Source organism: Capra hircus, chromosome 7 (genome assembly GCF_001704415.2).
Source record: "Capra hircus breed San Clemente chromosome 7, ASM170441v1, whole genome shotgun sequence".
Taxonomy (NCBI): domain Eukaryota; kingdom Metazoa; phylum Chordata; class Mammalia; order Artiodactyla; family Bovidae; genus Capra; species Capra hircus.
This window is the reverse complement of record NC_030814.1, coordinates 90,282,181-90,300,257: the sequence shown is the minus strand read 5'-3', so window position 1 is coordinate 90,300,257 and position 18,077 is coordinate 90,282,181. Positions and strand designations below refer to the sequence as shown.

The following is an 18,077-nucleotide window of genomic DNA, read 5'->3' as shown; positions in this document are numbered from 1 at the left end:
TGCTGGCAGCGATGCCAGCACCAGACAGTGGAGGGGCCCAGCTGAAGTCCCTTCTCAGCCCCCTGACCTCCACCAGCAGTCCTCTGCCCTATATGGGCAGAGACAAAACAGCCTAGGACGCAGTGACCACAGGAAAGCCACACAGCAAACGTGTCTTATCAGGGGCTAGGTGATGGGGTCAGATAAAGTTCAGGCCCCGGCTGTGGTTGGGTCTGAGCCCAGGCACTTGACCAGTGAGACCCCCCTGACCCCCGCCTGTCCCCAAACCCGCAGAAACCCGACTCCCACACAGCTGATGGCTTATTTCACTCACTGTAGGGTCAATAGCTACCTGTCCTCTGCTGAACCCATTTCTGTTAAGTTTGGGGAACAACTGTCCACACCTTTCCTGCTGCTCACACAGGACGCGTAAACACACAGCCGGGGCTGCTCATTCACCAGGGGTTTGGAGGGTACCCTCACACCTTGGCACCAGTGACAGTTAGGGCTGGAAAATTGTTTGTTGTGGGGACACCATCCTGGACACTGTAGGGGGTGGAGCAGCATCCCTGCCCCCACTCACTCGATGCCAGGAGCCCCCCAGTCATGATGACCACAGACCTTCTCCCCAGACATCACCCATATTCCCTGGAGAGGCAGCCACCAAGAGTGAGGCCTGCTGTACTTCCCTTATCATTCTGTGCCTTGCTGGCTTTATTTTCCACAATATGATCCCCCCACCCCCACCCCCACATTGGTATCAGTTCTTTTCAGAGAAAGAGAATACAGTGCTGTGATTGAGAGGGTGGAAACTGTAGCTTGCCTGTGTTCCACTCAGGTGCTCTGTGACCTCCAAGGTCAAATGCCTTGATCTCTCTGAGCCTCAGTGTCCCCATCTGTAAAATGGGGCCACACTGCCAGCAGTACCTGAATTAGTGTATCAGCAAGTGGAGAGTGCTTGGGGAACTTTAGCAGCAGCCCACGCCGGTTAGGCCTTACTGACTCAGAGGGCCTCCTGGTGGGGGACGGTTGGGTGGTGTCTGGAGCTGGCTTTGTTGTCACAGCCATACTGCAGTAAACACCCTTGAACATGGCCTGGCGCTGTGGTGCTTTCATCTCTAGAAGCTGGAGTCCCTGCCTCTGAGTGGCTGGGTCAGGGGCAAGCAGGTTGACGCTTGGGGGCTTTGTGGAGAGTCCCGGCAGGGCTGAGAGAACCTGGCTGTCTGTGTGCCCACAGCCTTGCTAGCTCCACTCCGGATGTTATTGGCCTCTGTCCCAGGGGCCAGTCTGATGGGAGTTAAATGGTGGTGGTGTTTAGAATCTGGTTACTTTAAACACCTGAGTTCCCAAGGCCTGGTCCAGGGAAGGCCTGCTGGGGTTCTGTGCTGGCTCTTGGGGGCCGTGTGGGGTGTCTGGCTCCAGCAAGGATCTCAGGGAGGGCTGGGCCCTGTGGGGGCCCATGAGCTGCCTGTGGGCTTTGGCTGTGCTGTGGTCTGTTGCTTCTGAGCTATTTCCCTCCTGCCCTTCTTGCTTCCATGTTATTTCAGAACAGTCAGCTTCGTCTCACAGACCCCCAACCCCTTCCCACGTCTAACTTGGTGGCAGATTTTATTGGCTTTACCTCCAAATGGACTGAGAATCCACCCACTTCCCCCCACCCCTCTGCCTCCGCCTGGTTTAGCCCCATCCTCATTGCTGGCCTGATCTGTCTCTTCCTGTGTTCCCTGCCACTCAACTCCAGAAGGCTCTGCCCCTCCTCTGCCACGGCCCTCCAGGGTCCCACCTCACTGGGGTAAAAGCCCAGGTCCTCCCCCAAGGCCATGCATGTCCTGCCCTCCCCTCTTTCCTCTCTCCCCTTCTCTCACTCTGTAAAAGACCCCTGGGCCTCCACCCTGCTCCTCCAGCACAGCAGACCCAGTCCTGCCCCAGGACCTTTGCACCTGCTGTGTCCTCTGCCCGGGATGCTTGTCCTCCATATCCCTGACTTTGCTTCCAGAGCTCTTCCAAGTTTTTGCTATGACATCTCCCCTCAGGCTTCCTCTTATGGTTGAGGGGCCTGAAAGAGGGGCAGGAAGCCAGCATGGCCCAGGCAAAGGCCTTAGTGGCTTGAAGAGCAGTGGGGGCCGTCATGGCTGGGCAGGTGGGACCTCCTCATGAGGCTTCCTCTGCAGCTGTGGGTAGATGGTAACCTGGGGCTGTGGCCGCCCTCGTCCCCTCACTGACTCAGCTACAGCCTTTGGAGGCAGAAGGGTCCCAGTTCTAATCCCACCCTGGCCCCTTTCTAGTGATGTGACATCTGGCACTTGGTCTGGCACACTCAGTTCCCTCTGCAAAGCAGCCCTGGAAGCTAGACCATCTTTGCCAGCTGGGGACCCTCTGCCTTGGTTTCTCCATCTGTGAATTGGGCAGATGACTGTGCCTTTCTTGGAGGGCTGGGCCAGGCGGATTGGCATGTAGAGCCCTGGAAGGATAGATGGGGACCTGCTTAAGGGACCACTTCCCTCAGAACCTGGATGGGCAGGGCCGATGTCCAACTCGGCTCATGGGGTCTCTCTGTGCCCGGTTGTGGCCTGTTGGACATTCCTGGAGGCTGGCTGGGGGTGGAGGTCAGGTACCAGGGCTCCCTCGCCCTCAGGTTGGTGGGGGTTAGGATGCGATGGCAAGCAGGTGAGCCCAGGGGTCGCAGACTGAGGCCCGAGCCCATCCCACCTGCCGGTTCTTGTCTGCCGCGTCTCGTAGGTGCCTGCCGTGCCCTGTCACTTGCCTGTCGCCCACAGGGTATCCAGCTACAGCGACAGCTCAGTGCTGAGATAGGCTCATGGCCTGTGAAGTCAGGGACACTTGCTGACTGGTGCTCTATGGAAGATGCCTGCCAACCCCTGAGTCAGACCACGCCAGCTCCAAGGGAGCTGTGAGGGTAGTGAAAGGGGCATTATGGCCCCAAGAGGTGACCAAGACCTGCTGCCTTAGAGCTGTCAGGGGAGCAGGTGACCCGAAGGAGAAATAGCAGCCATGTCAAGCATGTAGGCAGGAGATCAGCTGTGCAAAGGCCCTGAGGCAGGAATGAGCGTGGTGGGGGCCTGGCCTCACTCAGGTTCTGGTCTGAGTCCAGCTGATGGCGCTGGCAGGTGTAAGCAGGGTGGTAAGTCACACTCCAGAGTGATCACACTTGGGCTGCTTGGTAGGAAGAGGGGCTGTGGGGCCAGGGGCCTGGATGGGGGTCTTGTGGGGGTGGAGGAAGATGAGGGAGTCTGCACCCTGGAATTGATGAGGGCAGATAGGAAAGGGCCCAAGAAGGAGCAGGTCTGGGAGTCCAGGCTCAGACAGGCTTGTGCTGATGGGGGAAGCGAAGGTCTGGTGGACTTCCTGGGATTTCCGACGCAGGTGGAGGCCCACGGGACCTTGGGTGGGACGGCCTGAGGCTCGGCCTGAGTCACTCTTGCCTGGGCCGAGGACTGTGTACCTCTTTCCACCTCGCAAGGTGAGGACAGTGGGGTCCCAAAGATTAGGTAGGGCAGGAAGAGGTGGGACCCACCTCTCTTGGCAGCACTCATTAAGTGACAGCATTTACTAGCCTGGGGGCTGAGGATCAAGAGCGTCTGGACTCCAGGCCCCCCTGTTCCCCCAGCCTGCTGCCCCGGCCCAGCCCTAGCCGAATGTCACCACTCATAACTCATACCCCAGGCCGGAGCCCTGCTGGGAATTTCCAGGCTGCTGCCAGTTGGCTGCGGGGCTTGAGGTAGGACTGCCCACATTAGGGATTACTGACCTGGGGATTAGCTGAGGGGCCCCTGCACTAATTAGGCACCACCAGGCCGCCTGGAGAGGTTAGGGTCCAACCTGAGGAGCCAGATGCCAGAGCCAGCAGGAGGGCATCTGGGGACCTGGCGTCTGGCTCTGACCCAGGAAAGGGACCCCAGCATTAGTCACAGTCGCGCCTCACTCAGTCACACACTCATCGTGTCCATATGTGGGCCTTGATCCTGGGGGCCGGGGATGAAAGTTTGAGGCTGTGGGATGCAGGGCAGGTGTTTGTTACATGTGGGTGCTGAAGAATGGCTGGGCCAGGCGCTGGAGCCAGCCCGAATGAGACAGCGTGGTCCCTGTGTGCCGGGGCAGGGGGTTGCCAGTGGGGTGCGTGCAGACAGTAAGTAAAGGAGGAAAACAGGTATCATGCTGCCAAGAGGAAGAGAAGAGCAGAGAAGGGGAGAGAAAGGACAGGGGTGTGTACTATGGAGTGTGGGGAGGGGCTTCCAGCACGTGCAAAGGCCCTGGGGCAGACCATGTTGGAGGAACATAGAGGAGGCTTGTGTGTCTGGAGCAGAGTCGGGAGGGGAGGTCAGGGAGGGGACTGGGCAGGTTGTGCAGGGCCTCGTGGGCCTGGGGGAGGACATGGACTTTTACCCCAGGGAGTTGGGAGCCCTGGAGGGCTGTGGGCAGAGGAGGGGCGGGCCTGACTTAGCTGCTCACAGACTAAGCCACAGTGGGGGACAGACTGTGGGAAGGGAGGAAGGAGTGGGGCACTGGGGCAGAGGGGACTGTGCAGGTCCTGGTGGGTGGGGCTGGGGCTCAGGTGGAGGCAGGAGTGATTCAGAGTAGACTTTAGAAGCCAGGTTGACAGGACTGATTGAAGGGTTGAGCATGGAGGAGCAAGAGACAGAGAGGAGTAGGGGCTGACTCCCATGTTGTGACCTGTGCCCCAGAAAGACAAGCTGCCTCGTCTAAGGTGGCGGACGGGGTGGGAGCAGGTGTGGGGGACGGTCAAGTGCAGTGTTAGTATGAGACACAGAGAAATGCCTGAGGGCAGAGGACCCAGTCTGGAGCCCAGGGGGTGGTGGGCTGGTGGCTTTGGGGTGGGGAGGTGGGGGTGAGGCAGGGCCAGGGCCTACCTGTGTGGAGTGATGACCGGGCAGCTGAAGTCCCTGTTGGGAGACATGTCTTAGCACCTCTGGTAGGACATGGCCTTTCTAACCTCTGACCACTGGAGGGAAGGTGACCAGGGAGCAGGTGCAGAGGATTTGGGGTCCCAGCAGCCCCGGGAGGCTCATGGGGGAAGCAGGATTCAGGCTTGCCTTCCTCTCGGGGTCCCATGAAGGTTAGATGAGCCAGCCCACAGGAACTGTCCAGGACAGGGCCTAGCCCTGAGGCTGGTGGCCCAGGGGGCACCTGCCAGGGCAGGAATCTGAGTGGGCTGTCTCTTGGGTCCTTCTGCCACCGGTTAGGGACTGGGATGGACGTGGAAAGAGCAGGGGCCTTTATCGGGGTGTCCTCAGGATAGGAGGGATGATCTGGGTCAGCACCCTGAGCCAGCTTAGGGTTGACTGGTTTGTTGGTGGTGGCTCTGGGATGTGGGGTGGGCCCTGACTGGGCCTGGCCTGGCCGGGGGTGGTTAGGGTGGGGCCCCCGGGCTTGTGTGTGAGCAGGATGAGGAGGGGGAGGCTGTGAACCATGGTGGCTTGGTTTGCACAGCACACATGTGCTCATGGACATGTTGTTTGTGATCTGGGAGTTGGCTGACTCAAGGTGAGACAGTCCCCAGGTCTGCAGGACCCCCAAGATGTTGGAGCATCGTTAAGATGCATGTGATTAACCCCAGGTGAACTGTTCTGAGCTCCCTCCAGCAAGGGTGAGAGCGCTGCGCCTCGTCCATTTCTTCCATCTTTGCTGAACTTACACACAAAGGGATGTTTTGATGTAGTTGCAACTTGTATATATATATATATATATATATATATATATATGTCTCATACTAATACACATCAAAACTGAGTCAGAGAAAACATGAATCAGAGGGAAAGGTTTTCATGTGTTGTTTCATCTTGATGTTTCATCTTCATTGTGTTGAAAATGTATCCTGGGGCTTCTCTGGTGGTCCAGTGGCTAAGATGCTGCACTTTCACTGCAAGAAGTGCAGGTTCGATCCTTGGTCTGGAAACAAAGACCCCAGATGCCAAGTGGCGTGGCCATAAAAGAGAAGAAAAAAAAAATGTTTCCCAGCAAAAGGAGCAAGAAAACCTGGGATAAAGGGACCTATCCACCGAGGTCAAAGATAAGAGAGTTCTTGATACCTCTGTCCATAAAGAGGGTTCTCGGGCCCCTCTGCATCCTGCCTTGATTCCATACTCAGAGACCCTTTTTCACCACTCACTCCACTCCTGCATTCCATCCTACACATCTCAGGACTCTTACCTACTTTCTGGGAACTGCATATTAATTGCATCATATATTTCCCATTTTCAAATTACATATCAGTCTTTTGCTTATTGATCTGTAGGAGCCTTTTATATATTATGGAAGGTTTGTTTATTTTTTTTAATCCATGATACAAATAAGTGCAAGAAGCTTCTCCCCATCTTCTCTTACAGTGATTATTGATGCCAGGCAAATATTTTGTTTTCATGTGGTCACATTGTCTCTCTTCCTATGGCTTCTCAGGTTGGTGAATGTGTCATCTGTGCTGAGGTTACAGTTAAATTCTTCTAGTGCTTCTATGGAGAAGGCAATGGCAGCCCACTCCAGTACTCTTGCCTGGAAAATCCCATGGACGGAGGAGCCTGGTGGGCTGCAGTCCAGGGGGTCGCGAAGAGTCAGACACGACTGAGCGACTTCACTTTCACTTTTCACTTTCATGCATTGGAGAAGGCGATGGCAACCCACTCCAGTGTTCTTGCCTGGAGAATCCCAGGGACGGGGGAGGCTGGTGGGCCGCCGTCTATGGGGTCACACAGAGTCGGACACGACTGAAGCGACTTAGCAGCAGCAGTGCTTCTATGATTTTACTTTTTTCCCTTTATGTTTAAATTCCTGTTAGATTTGGAGTTTATCCTGGCATGAGACGTGTGAGGGTTTAATTGAGCAGAGTGCTCCTGGGCGGCTCTGGGTCATCCCAGCCCCTCTTCCTGGATAATCTGCTTTCCTCCTGCTAGCAAATGTCACCCGATCACAGGCCAGACTCCGGCGAGTGTCTGGTCTATTTCTGGACTTTTATTCGATTCCCCTCGTCTGCCTCTGCCTTCATGCAGAAGTCATGCCTTCAGCTACAAGTAATAACACGTTTACCAGGAGAAAAGCCGCAGTGAGACCTGCAGTTGGTGGAAAGTGAGCGTTTGTTTCTGTCTCAACCCTACATCTCTGCAGAGGCAATGACTGTCATTCTGGGTATATTATTATCCTTTCAACATTTTACTTTGAAAACTTTGAAACCTTCACAGAGTGGTGGGGACGTTCTGGCGACACCCACATGCCCTCTGCCATGAAGTCCAGGGGAAGGAGGACACGCAGGGCCTGGCTCCCTAGGGCTCTGTCACCCAGTGTCATGACTGATCCCCGTGTGGCCTGGTCTGACACCAGCTGTTGATTCAGTCAGAAATGCAGAAAGCCCGGCACTAAAGAGACCCCGCAAAGGACCTTGTCTGTGGTCTGAGGGCTAAGCCCAGCAGGCAGGGCACCACCTCACTGGGCACGTGGGGAGCATCCTAGGACCTCACTGATCTGCATGTACCTGGGAGTGAACGTGTGAGTTACAGGTTCATTCCAGCCACTAGGTAGACCTGCAGATGGGGAATATGTGAGTAAGGAGGACAGAGGAGGCCAGGCTGTGTGTCCCATGAACAAAGAGGCTCTCTGAGCCCGGCACAGGGTCACGTGGAGGAAATGGAACATGGGACAGGATTCAGTTCCATGAATTAACCCAGGCCGTCCTGCGTGGTAACATCTGCTTCCTCCCTGGGACTCCATCCAGGATCACACTCAGCATTTGGGGTCAGTGGGACCCTCTGAGGGCCCCTCTGTGACCCTAACCTCAGATGACTGCCCATACCTGCCACCTGTGGAGCCACCGGGCATGTGCCTGGTGACCCTGCCCTCCTCCAGGGAAGGGAACCTGTCCTCTGCCTGCTCCTCCAGGAAGCCCACTTGATTTCTCTGGCCAAGGCCGCCCCCACTACCCTTAGACCTTTCACGTGATGGCCGTGTGGTGACCGTCCACTGCCCTGTGGGTCGTCTCTGCCTGAGCTTCAGGCCCTGAACTCTGGCAGCAGACCTGTGCTTGGTCCCTATGGCTGTTCTGCTGTCTGTGGCACCAGTAGTGAAAGTTCTGGAGCTTTCTTTCTCTCAGGGCCCGCAGAGTCCTGGACGAACACCCCTGCCCCCACCCCCCTTGCCATCCCCGGCCCTGTCCTGTGCAAGGCTTCCTGTTTATCACTCTGGAGACACTCACTCTGTGCCCTGAGATGGGGGAGGCGTTGCAGTGTGGGCTGCTGGTCAGGACTTGGCCCCCACCTGCACGCTCCCCTCCAGCCACATCAAGCCCTGTCTGCTGTCCCTGGAGAGTGTCCCATCCCGTCACAGGGTCTTTGCGTGTGCTGCCCGCTGCATCCCCCCACCCGCCCTTAGAAGTCAGCTCTCATGATTTTTCTCTTCTGTGAAGCTGCCATGTGTTTCTGGCACAAAACAGATCTGGCTCCACCCTCAGGCCCACCCCAGGCACCTCTCACCAGCACCCTCCATGTCCCACCCCCTCTGCCCCCACCCACAATGCAGGGGCCCCGGGTTCAATCCCTGGTCAGGGAACTAGATCCCACATGCCACAGCTAAGATCGGGCACAACTGAATAAATAAATATTTTAAAAATATTCAAAAAGTATTTTAAAATACTTTTAAAAATAAAAGTATTTTAAAAATACTTTGTTGCTAAAAAACTCTACTGGCCATTTGAGCCTTTAGAAAGCAGTAATCATTCTGCAATGGTAACATCAAAGATCACTCACGACAGATCACTGTGCCAAGGGTAGTAGTGATAAAGTTTGAAACGTGAGAATTAGCAGAATGTGACTCAGAGACTTGAAGGGAGCAAATGCTGTTGGGTAAACGACGTTGGCACACCTGCCCGATGGAGGGCGCCCACAGACGTGCAGCGTGAGAAGCACACGGTGTCTGCCCTGTGCAGTGAGGCAAGATTGGGCTGCAGACCTCAGTCTGCACTTAGGAGCTTTGGGTAACAGCTTTGTTGAGGTAGAATTCACAGGCCACTGGGTTTTACCTGTTCAAAGTGTGTAATTCAGTGGTTTTACTATATCCACAGAGTAGTGCAGCCATCACCACAGTCGATTTTAGAGCCCTTTCATCACCCCAGAAGGAAACCCGTCCCCATGAGCAGGCACCCTCGCCCCGCCCCCCCAGCCCCTGACAGTCAGTACCCCACTCTCTGTGTCTGTGGATCGGCCTGCTCAGCACGTTTCCCATCACTGGAATCACACCCTGTGTGTCCTGTGTCTGCTCCTCTCACGGAGCATCGTGTTCTCAGGGTGCGTCTACGTGATAGCGAGTGTCAGGGCTTCTCTCCTTCTTGAGGCCAGGTGACGCTCCCGGACACGTGTGTTTATCCACCCGTCCGTGGGCATTTGGGCTGTTTGCACCTCTCTGCCGGTGTGGCTCGTAGGCCGAGAACATCCATGTACAGCCCTTACGTGGACACGGGTCCTCGTGTCTCGGGCGGACACCCAGCCTTGGGGCTGCTGGGTCCGATGGAAACTCCAGTTACCCTTCTGAAGAAACACTGCCCTGTTCGCACTCAGCTGCACCTGTTCCCCTGCCCCATCCTCATCGTGGAATGGGGCTGGGCGCTCACCATGAGCTCTAGGTGTGTTTCCCTGACGGTCAGTGAACATCTCTTGCCTGTTGGCCATTCATGTTTCCTTTTTGGAGAAATGTCTGTTCAAATCCTTTGCTCCTTTTCTTTTTTCTTTCCTTCTTTTTTTCTTTAAAGTGTGTGTGTGTTTTTGTGTTTCTTTTTGATGTGGACTATTTTAAAGTCTTCCTTGAATTTGTTGCAGCATGGTTTCTGTTCTGTGGTTTGGTGCCTTGGCCATATGGTATGTAAAATCTTAGTTCCCTGGCCAGGGATCAAACCCACACCCCCTGCATCGGAAGGCGAAGTCTTAACCACCAGGGACCACCAGGAAAGTCCCTGCTTGTCTTCCAGTTGGGTTGGTTTTTGTTTCATCGCTGAATTGCAGACCTGCTTTCTAGGGTCTCGACACGAGCCCCTCCTCCGGCGGATGATCCACAGTGCTCCCTCCTGTTCTCTGAGTGGTCTTCTCACCTCCGCAGTGGTGCCTGTGGAAGCACAGATGTGTTGCATTGTGACCAGGCCCCATTTCTCTCTTTTCCTTGGCTGGTGGTTCCCTGGGTGTTGTAGCCGAGGAATCCTGCCTGACTTGGGGTCATGAGGTTTGACCTTGTTTTCCTCTGAGGGTTTTATGGCCTTAGCCCTCACCTTCGTTTAGGTTTGTGATGCGCTTGAGTTAATTTTGTGTTGCTGTGAACGGGGCCCCAGTGTCTCCTCTCGTCCGGTTGTCTTGGTGCCCTCATGGTCTCTGGTCACTGGGGGGCCAGGACAGACCCCAGTCTGAGAAGAGCTGCAAATGGACCCTAATCACCAACCACGCATGGGTCCTGCAGTGACAGATGTGGCAGGGCCTGTCCCCTCCCTGCCCTCACCTCTTGTGACTCACTCTGTTCTGGCCTCAGCAGCCTCTGGCTGTGACGGCTCCACAGTCACAGTCCTGCCTCAGGACCTGGTGCAGGCTCCTCCTGCTGCTGGGAGGCTGTGGGGCTCTCAGATGGCTGGTTGCTTCCCAGCTCTTCCGTGGATGCGGTTGTGGCTCAGGCTGGAGTCTGCTGTCTGGCGTCAAGTGCATCCTCCTCTCTTGGTCCTGGGTGGCCTCTGGTGAGGGACCTGGCCTCTCCGAGCCTCGCCCTCCACATCTGCTGCGTGGACATGATGATAGCGCCAGTCTTGTGGGCTGATGGGCAGTTTCAGTGAATCAGCAGCGCTGTCCTCATCGCACGGCCACGCTCAGCAGTAACTGTTCCTGGGCCCTTGACCTGTTGCTCCGGCTGCTCCCCACAGTGACCAGCGGGCCAGAGCTGGAGGCCCACACGGCAGGCTGTACCCTGAGGCTCCTGCCCCGCTCTGTGCCAAGCCTGCCTGCCCTGGCCCAAGACCTCGACATGATTCTTGGGGTCCATGGTGGTGCCAGGTACCTGCTCGTGGGCTGCAGGAGATGTGACTGCTGCTCACTAAGGGAGCAGCTGCTGGAGGAGCAGCGGTGCAGCAGCAGGTCTAAACCAGGCAGGGTGTGACTTACGATCAGTGGCAGGGAATGGCGTCAGGGGCCAACTCCAGCCAGTGGTCAGGGAAGGCCTCTCTGAGGAGGTGCCATTTGATCCAGGCCTTATCCGTGAGCTGGGGCAGAGTGTTCCACACAGAGGAGAAGCATGTGCAAAGACCCTGGGGCAGGACTGTGCCTGGCATGTGTGGGGAACAGTGAGGGGGCCGTGTGGTGGGAACACAGGGAGTAAGGGCAGGAGCAGGAGAGGGGTGAGGGCCGGAGGACGCACCGTGTGGAGTCCACCTCCATCTGCCCTTCCCCTTTGTCCCCCAGGGGCCATGTGGAGACCGGGTAGCACCCGTTAGTTACTGCCGTGTAACATTACCCCAGAGCGTCATGGCTTAAAACAGCGAGAAACACCTGTCATCTCATGCTTTCTGTGGGTCGGGAATCCGAGGGTGGCTTAGCCCCACACCTCGTGGCTCCATCTCTTATGAGGTCACAGTGAGGCTGTGGGCCAGGTGGGAGGAGCTGCCCCCAGGATGGAGCCTCCATTCCCTCATCTGTAAAATGGGACACTCCTAACGCCTGTCTCATCAAATGGGGCTGTGTGGTCAGCCTGGCTCAAGGGACCTCAAAGTGCAGGAGCCCCTGTGATACCCCTGGAGCCCAGCCAGGCATTGGGGACCTGGCTCGGCTGCCAACTTGCCAGGGACTTTGGGCAGGTCCAGGCCCTAGGGTTCTGGAAGGCCCCTGGGAAGTGGAGCCTGGGACTGAATGTGAGAACAGCCTCCACCTGGCTGGCAGCATCACCCCGCCAGCGACCGGAGGACTTGCAGCCACGGCCCCCACCGTCCCCTGCAGCCCTCGTCCGCTAGAATCCAGTGTGGAGTGTGTCTTCTGGTGCAGTGTGTGTTGCCCAGTGCGGGCTGCTGGAAAGTAAAAATACATCTGGGAGGAAAACTGGGCCAGGAAGCTTTGTACACCAGCCCTGAGACAGCACGTGGCCCTCCACTGGACGCCTGCAGGGTGGGCGGAGCGCTATCCCTGGGCACTCTGGCCACTGTCCTCCAGTCTGGCCCTTGTCTACTGTCTGCCTCCTAAGCACCAGGCCCCGTGCCCTGGTTTCCCCTAGGGAGCCCCTGCCCACCACCCCCCAGGCAGGGTGCTGCAGCCCTGGGTGAGCAGGACCAGGCCCCACTGGGTCAGAGCCTCCCTGCCCTGGGACTTTGCAGGGGACAAGAGGAAGGGGCAGCTGGTCCACCCTGGGCCCAGGCATCTGCTGGGGGGTCAGCACCAAGGACAGCAGTGCTGCAACGGGGAGACAGAGTCCATTGAGGCTTGAAGCCCATCACCGCAGCCTCTTTGGTCTTGCTGGGTTGCAGACGTTTTTTGTGAGGAGCTGGGTGGTCTGTGTGGGAGCTGATGCAGCTGTGATTGTGAATGAGCAGGAGGGGCCATGTGCCAGTAAAACCTTGTAACAGCTGCGGTGAGTTTGGTCCATGGGGCAGGTTGCTGGCCCTTGATTTACATCAACAAATATTCTTCCCCCCACACTCATCTTGTTTCTTCAAGGAGCATCCATTGTGTTTCTGTCTCGACTCACATCCAAATACCCCTTCTCTGAGCCCAGTTTCTTCCTCTAACAGGAGAGACTAGCAGGGTGTTGCTTGGGACAGGCTGGGCTGGAAGCACCACAGTCCGTAGCCATACTGGCTTCCAGCCTGTCATCTGATGTCCAGCTTGAGGGAACGTGTTGGAGACACTTGGGGGCTGCATTCCCACTGCTCTTCCCCCAGGCTCCTGACAGGGCATACTCAGCCTCCTCCATGCAGCCCTTCTGGGTTTCTCACTCAGCAGGTACTTGCTGAGGTCCACACCATGCCCAGCCGTGGGCGGGTGCAGAGGCATCCAGGACAGGAAGTGGAGCTTTTGGTGGAGTTGGGAGGGCACTGGGGGCAGGATTGTGGTGTGTTATGCAGAGGGGGTGATCCAGGCCACCAAGGGAGGATAGAGCTGGGGTTGCTGTGGCCCCAGGACAGGCGTGGGGAAGGTGAGCTCTGCCCAGGTGTGAACCAGACATGGCTTCCCTCTCCTTAGCGCCTGCATCACAGGGATGGAGCCATCCCCTACCCATTGATGGTGTGGGCCCAGTGGAAGACCTCGCACAACCAGGCCCGTTGTCTGCCTGGCACAGAGCAAGTTGCTCATCAAACCCCCCAGGCCCTGGGGCTTGCTGGCTGAGCAACCTCAGTCAGGCTGTGTGGCTCTGACCCTGTTGTCTGGAAACTGGACACCAGAACCTCCTCCACCCGCCGCACCCCGCCTCTCCTCCGCTCCAGCCTCGGGGTAGCTCTCAATGTAGCCAGCAGTGACCTTGAAGCCTTTGAAGCCAATGGGCCTCAGCTTCCCCAGCTGTAAAATGGGTCGAATGGCAGTTATCTCCTGGAGGTGGTGAGAGGGTTGGAGACTTGGCTGGATAGACCCTAACCTGGGAAGGCCGTGTGTGTGTGTGTGTGTGTGTGTGTGTGTGTGTGTGTGTGTGTGTGTGCACATGCTGTAACCTTTCATTACAATGCACTTCAAACAGAAGACAGAACAGACTGGATAGTACAAGTAAGTGCATTTTTATCATGAAATATTTTAAATACCAGAGAGTAATATAATAAGCACCCACATCCAGGCTCTGCCTCCTGTCCCACACATCTTTATATGTGCTCCAGGTCTCCCCCCAGCACTGCCTGGGTCAAGTCAGGTCATGCCCTGGATGCCGTCCTGGGCGCTCCAGGGTGCTGGGCACACCTCGGTCCCATCTGCTGGATGCCAGGAGCCCCCAGTCATGACGATCACAGATGTCCCCAGACATTGTGCAGTGTCCTCTGGGACAGGATCACCAGGGTGAGAACCACCTTTAGGGCATTCCCCTCACCCGGACCCCTGGGTGGCCTTTGCTGGGTCTCCTCTGACCCGTCACAGAAAATGTTTGCTGACTCCTGACTTAAGGGAGAAACAAAGATTTGTTTAACCTGTGTAGTAACACATTGGTGTCTTTTATATTATTCTGAATTTTTCTGGCCACTTAAACTCTTTTCTTACTAAACATCAGGCAAGGAGCCAGTTCCCTCTGGAGTATTTTATCCCTAAAGCAGGACCCTGGACATAGGGGATGCTCACTGAGTTGGTTAGGGGTGCTCATGTATGTCCGCTGCTGCTCACTGCTCACTGGGATCAATCACATTTGTGGGCAGAACCTCAAAAAATATTTCTCTCCAGAGTTTAAAAACACCTGACATGAAAGGTCAAAATTCACCTTTAACATGGAGGGAAAATATTAAGAACATATTCAGTTGTGCAGAAAAGTTGAAAGAATTAGAGAGTGGACACTCACTCATCACCACTCAGACCCTGCAGTGGGCGTTTTGCGGTGTTTATCCCTCCAGCACCTGCCATCACTCATCCTTTACTCTCTCCATCTAACCTTTTGAATGCATTTCAGAGCTGCAGACATCAGCACACTCCCTTGGAAACACTTCAACATGTGTTTCATTAACTAGACTTTGGTATTTTCCAGCATGTTCTTGGTGATGTTAACTACTCTGATCACCCGTTAACTTTAGACTTCTTAGCCTTCCCTGTCGTTAGTACTGGTGGTAAAAGTCTGAGATAACAACAAAAATATGGAAGTTCTTTATTCTGCCACTGTGTGATATTTACCCCAGATTCATACCTATTCAGTGCCACACCAGGTGTGACCCTGGTGAAGGAAAGATTAGCAGCTCCCTGTTAAAGTCTGTTAATCAGAGAGATCGGGTCCAACAGATAAAAATTAACTCAAGTGTGAAACCAGGGACAGGGGTGCATAAAAGAGTAAGAGCAGGTGGTGGTCCAAAGGGCAGAAACTCCTGGATCTGCTTACAATATGACTGCAGGTGAGTTGCTGGTATCTGTCTGGCCGCCTTGCTCTGCTCCACTTAATTCAATGCTTGGTCAGTTGGTTCTGTTAGATTTAGATTTTGTAAAAAAAAAATCTGTCTTTTCAGTTTCCATCCCTTTTCTTTTTTCTTACTTTATTGCATTAGCCAGTTCTCCCACTGAAGTGGTAGCCCTCACAGCTTCACTCTGTCTTGTGGTTGATGTTAATGTGCTTACTGTTTGTTCCTTTTTCTTCCTTTTCTGGCTGCATTGCATGGCTTGTGGGATCTTAGTTCCTTGACCAGGGATTGATGTTTGTACCTTTTTCTTCCCTTTTCTGGCTGCATTGCATGGCTTGTGGGATCTTAGTTCCTTGACCAGGGATTGAACCCATGCCCCTGCAGTGGAAGTGTGGAGTCCTAACCACTGGACCACCAGGGAAATCCCCTACTTGTTTTTAAGTAAAAGTTGTTCCTGTCCCCCAACGCACCCCTACTTCCCCCACCCCCACCTTCCTCTAGTTTCTTAATAGCTTTTTCAACGTGACTTTTCTGTTGAATTTTATGGAACGCTGTTCTGGATTCTGAGATGTGATCATAAAGTTTTTCACCTCTGACTTGGGATCACTTCCTAAATTTCTCCAAACCCTTGCTTCCTTCTGTAAAATGGTGGTAAAGAAATGAGATCACTAAATCAGATGGTGCCTGGCTCAGGTGCGCACAGGCGCCCTCTGGCTGCTGTGGGGGGAGCAGACCTCACATGAGGGGCAAGAATATGGATCCAGGCGAGTGAGCATGCTGGCTTTGTCTGTGTAGATTTGCTCATTTTCCAAGAAACCTAGGTTTATATCCAAAACATTGTGACTTTGAAAGTTGACTCAACTCGCGCTGACCCTCTACCACCAGAAAGAAAGCCCAGGGAGGGATTCCTGGTGGCATAACTGGGGGATATACTCACCAAGCTTGGGGCTGTGCAGTCGGTGGGTGGGTGTGTGGGTGGGGGGCCTGAGTTCACACCTCTGCCTGTCACTTTCCTGTAGGGACCGCCAGCTTCTAGGTCCCCATGCAGACTGGGGAGGCCAGTCCCCATGTCACCCAGTCAGTGTGGAGTGAGGGGACGAGTTGAGGGGGTTCTGGGACAGGGCCCGCACAGCGGGGAGTGTGGTGCTGGCCGTTACCATGTCGCTGCCATCATAAATGCCTTGTGTGGGGGTTTTCTACCATGTGTAGACAGTCTCACTGCCTGTCGCCTGGGGCGTCTGTAGTCATGACTGGGATTATATATACTAGGAGGGAGCCCCTAGCATCCAGTTGGGGGGCCAATGCAGCTCCACATCCACAACACCCCAGATGCCCCACAGAGTGACCCTCCCCTCATGTCTGCAGTGCTGGGGGCCTGGGTTAGCGAATGGGCCTTGGGGCGCCCGGAGCCCCACACAGTTCGCGTCCTGTGCAGCGCACTGAGGAGAGGCTGGGCTCGCAGAGTGTCACAGCTCAGCTAAGAGCTGTGGTGGGGTCCCCGTGCTCCTGTCTGGTGTGATTGCAGTGTACAGAGGCTGAAAGAGGAGCAGCAAAACCTTGGGCTTGATCTTGTGTGTCTTCCCCTCTCCATTGGCTGATGTTTACCGTGTTTTGTGGACATCTCGGTCCAAGATAGATCAGAAATAGGACAAGCTGGCCTTACCCCACAGGAGGTGGGGGAGCGCCAGCCTGGAGGCTTGGCTGCCCTTCCTGAGCTCAGACACCTCCGTCTGGCTGCACGACCTCATCTCAGGGTGGGGAAGGGGACCAAGGTCCTGCGTCCTCTTGCTTCGCGGTATCACTGCTGGAGGAGCGGGGTCTGGAGGAGGTCCTGGAGCCACATGTCACTGGGTGGTAGTTTTGCAATTAACGAGCTTCTTCCTTTAAAAAAAAATTTTTGAGCCATAGTTCACATAGTATAAAATTAACTCTTAAAATGCACAATTCAGTCATTATATTTGCTTTGTTGTGCCACCACCATGAAAATCTAACTCCAGAATACTCCATCAGTCCCAGAAAGCCCTTAGCAGTCACCCCCAACCTCTTCCCCCTCAGCCCCTGACAACCACTCACCCAATCTGTCTGTGGATCAGCCTGCTCTGGACGTTTCCCGTCAGTGGAGTCACACGTTTTGCACCCTCGGGGCTTCTCTCACTGAGCCCCGTGCCCTCAGGGTCGCCACGTGGTGGCCAGCGTCGGGGCTTCTCTTCGTGACTGAGCACCGTGCCCTCCTGGTTGGCCACGTGGTGGCCAGTGTCGGGGCTTCTCTTCGTGACTGAGTAATCTGTCACGTGGGTACCGTTAATGCTTTTGTGAATGTGAGGAATGCAAGTTGGATAGAGAGTGTGAAGTGCTCACTTCTGTCTTCATCTCCCAAAGGCTGAGACTAGGTCCTTGTATTCCTCTTGGACATGCTCTCGGCCTCGAGGAATGGTCCCTGTATCAGTTAGCTGCTGCTGTGTAACAGCCACCTAGAGCCGCAGGACTGCAAACTGCACACGCTTGCAATTCTGTCATCTGGGTTGGGCTCAGCAGGCGGCGCACAGTCTAGGAGGCTCCTGCACTCACAGGCCTGGGGGGTGGGGGGAGCCTGGTCCTGCCCCCACGGGGTCTCCCGCAGGGCCTCAGCAGGGACCTTGTGGCTCAAAGCCACCCACCTTCCTCACACTGCAGGGTTCCTTCCGCTGGGTTCGGTGGCTCAGGGTGGGTTGCCTGGCTGCAGGGGCTGCAGACTCCTGGGGTCAGCCCCAGAGTCCTCCTTGTGGGTTGCAAGCAGAGTTCCCTCGGTGGCTTGTGGGTAGTCTGTCCACTCTGGTCACGGTGGACCAAGACTTGGGGGGGCCTGGCCCAGGGGGACTTTGCTCCTGTGGCCAGACCATTCCAGTTGATGGGACATTTGAGAGCCCTGGCCCCAGTGCTGCTTCCTGGCTCAACTGCCTCATACTGTCTCATTTTCTCTGAGTCATGGGGAGCAGCCCTCCCCTGGGCAACAGGCGAGCAGTGATCCCACAGTGACCGCCTCGGGCCCCCCGCCCCTCTCTGAGGCCTGCTC

The 18,077-nt window shown here is 55.5% G+C and overlaps 1 protein-coding gene across 5 annotated transcripts in view; it reads left to right on the top strand.

The window, feature by feature from the left end:
• The window catches only part of PIP5K1C (phosphatidylinositol-4-phosphate 5-kinase type 1 gamma), a 48,095-nt gene that overhangs the window by 1,629 nt on the left and 28,389 nt on the right, over positions 1 to 18,077 (top strand). Inside the window, exon 1 of one of the 5 annotated variants that reach the window (XM_018050834.1) lies at positions 14,983 to 15,022. The exons of the other annotated variants lie outside the window; for them this stretch is intronic. Coding sequence (XP_017906323.1) covers positions 15,013 to 15,022 — 10 coding nt within the window. The 5' untranslated portion in view covers positions 14,983 to 15,012. Of the gene's footprint in view, positions 1 to 14,982; positions 15,023 to 18,077 lie in introns of those variants that run through there. 5 annotated transcript variants of the gene reach the window in all.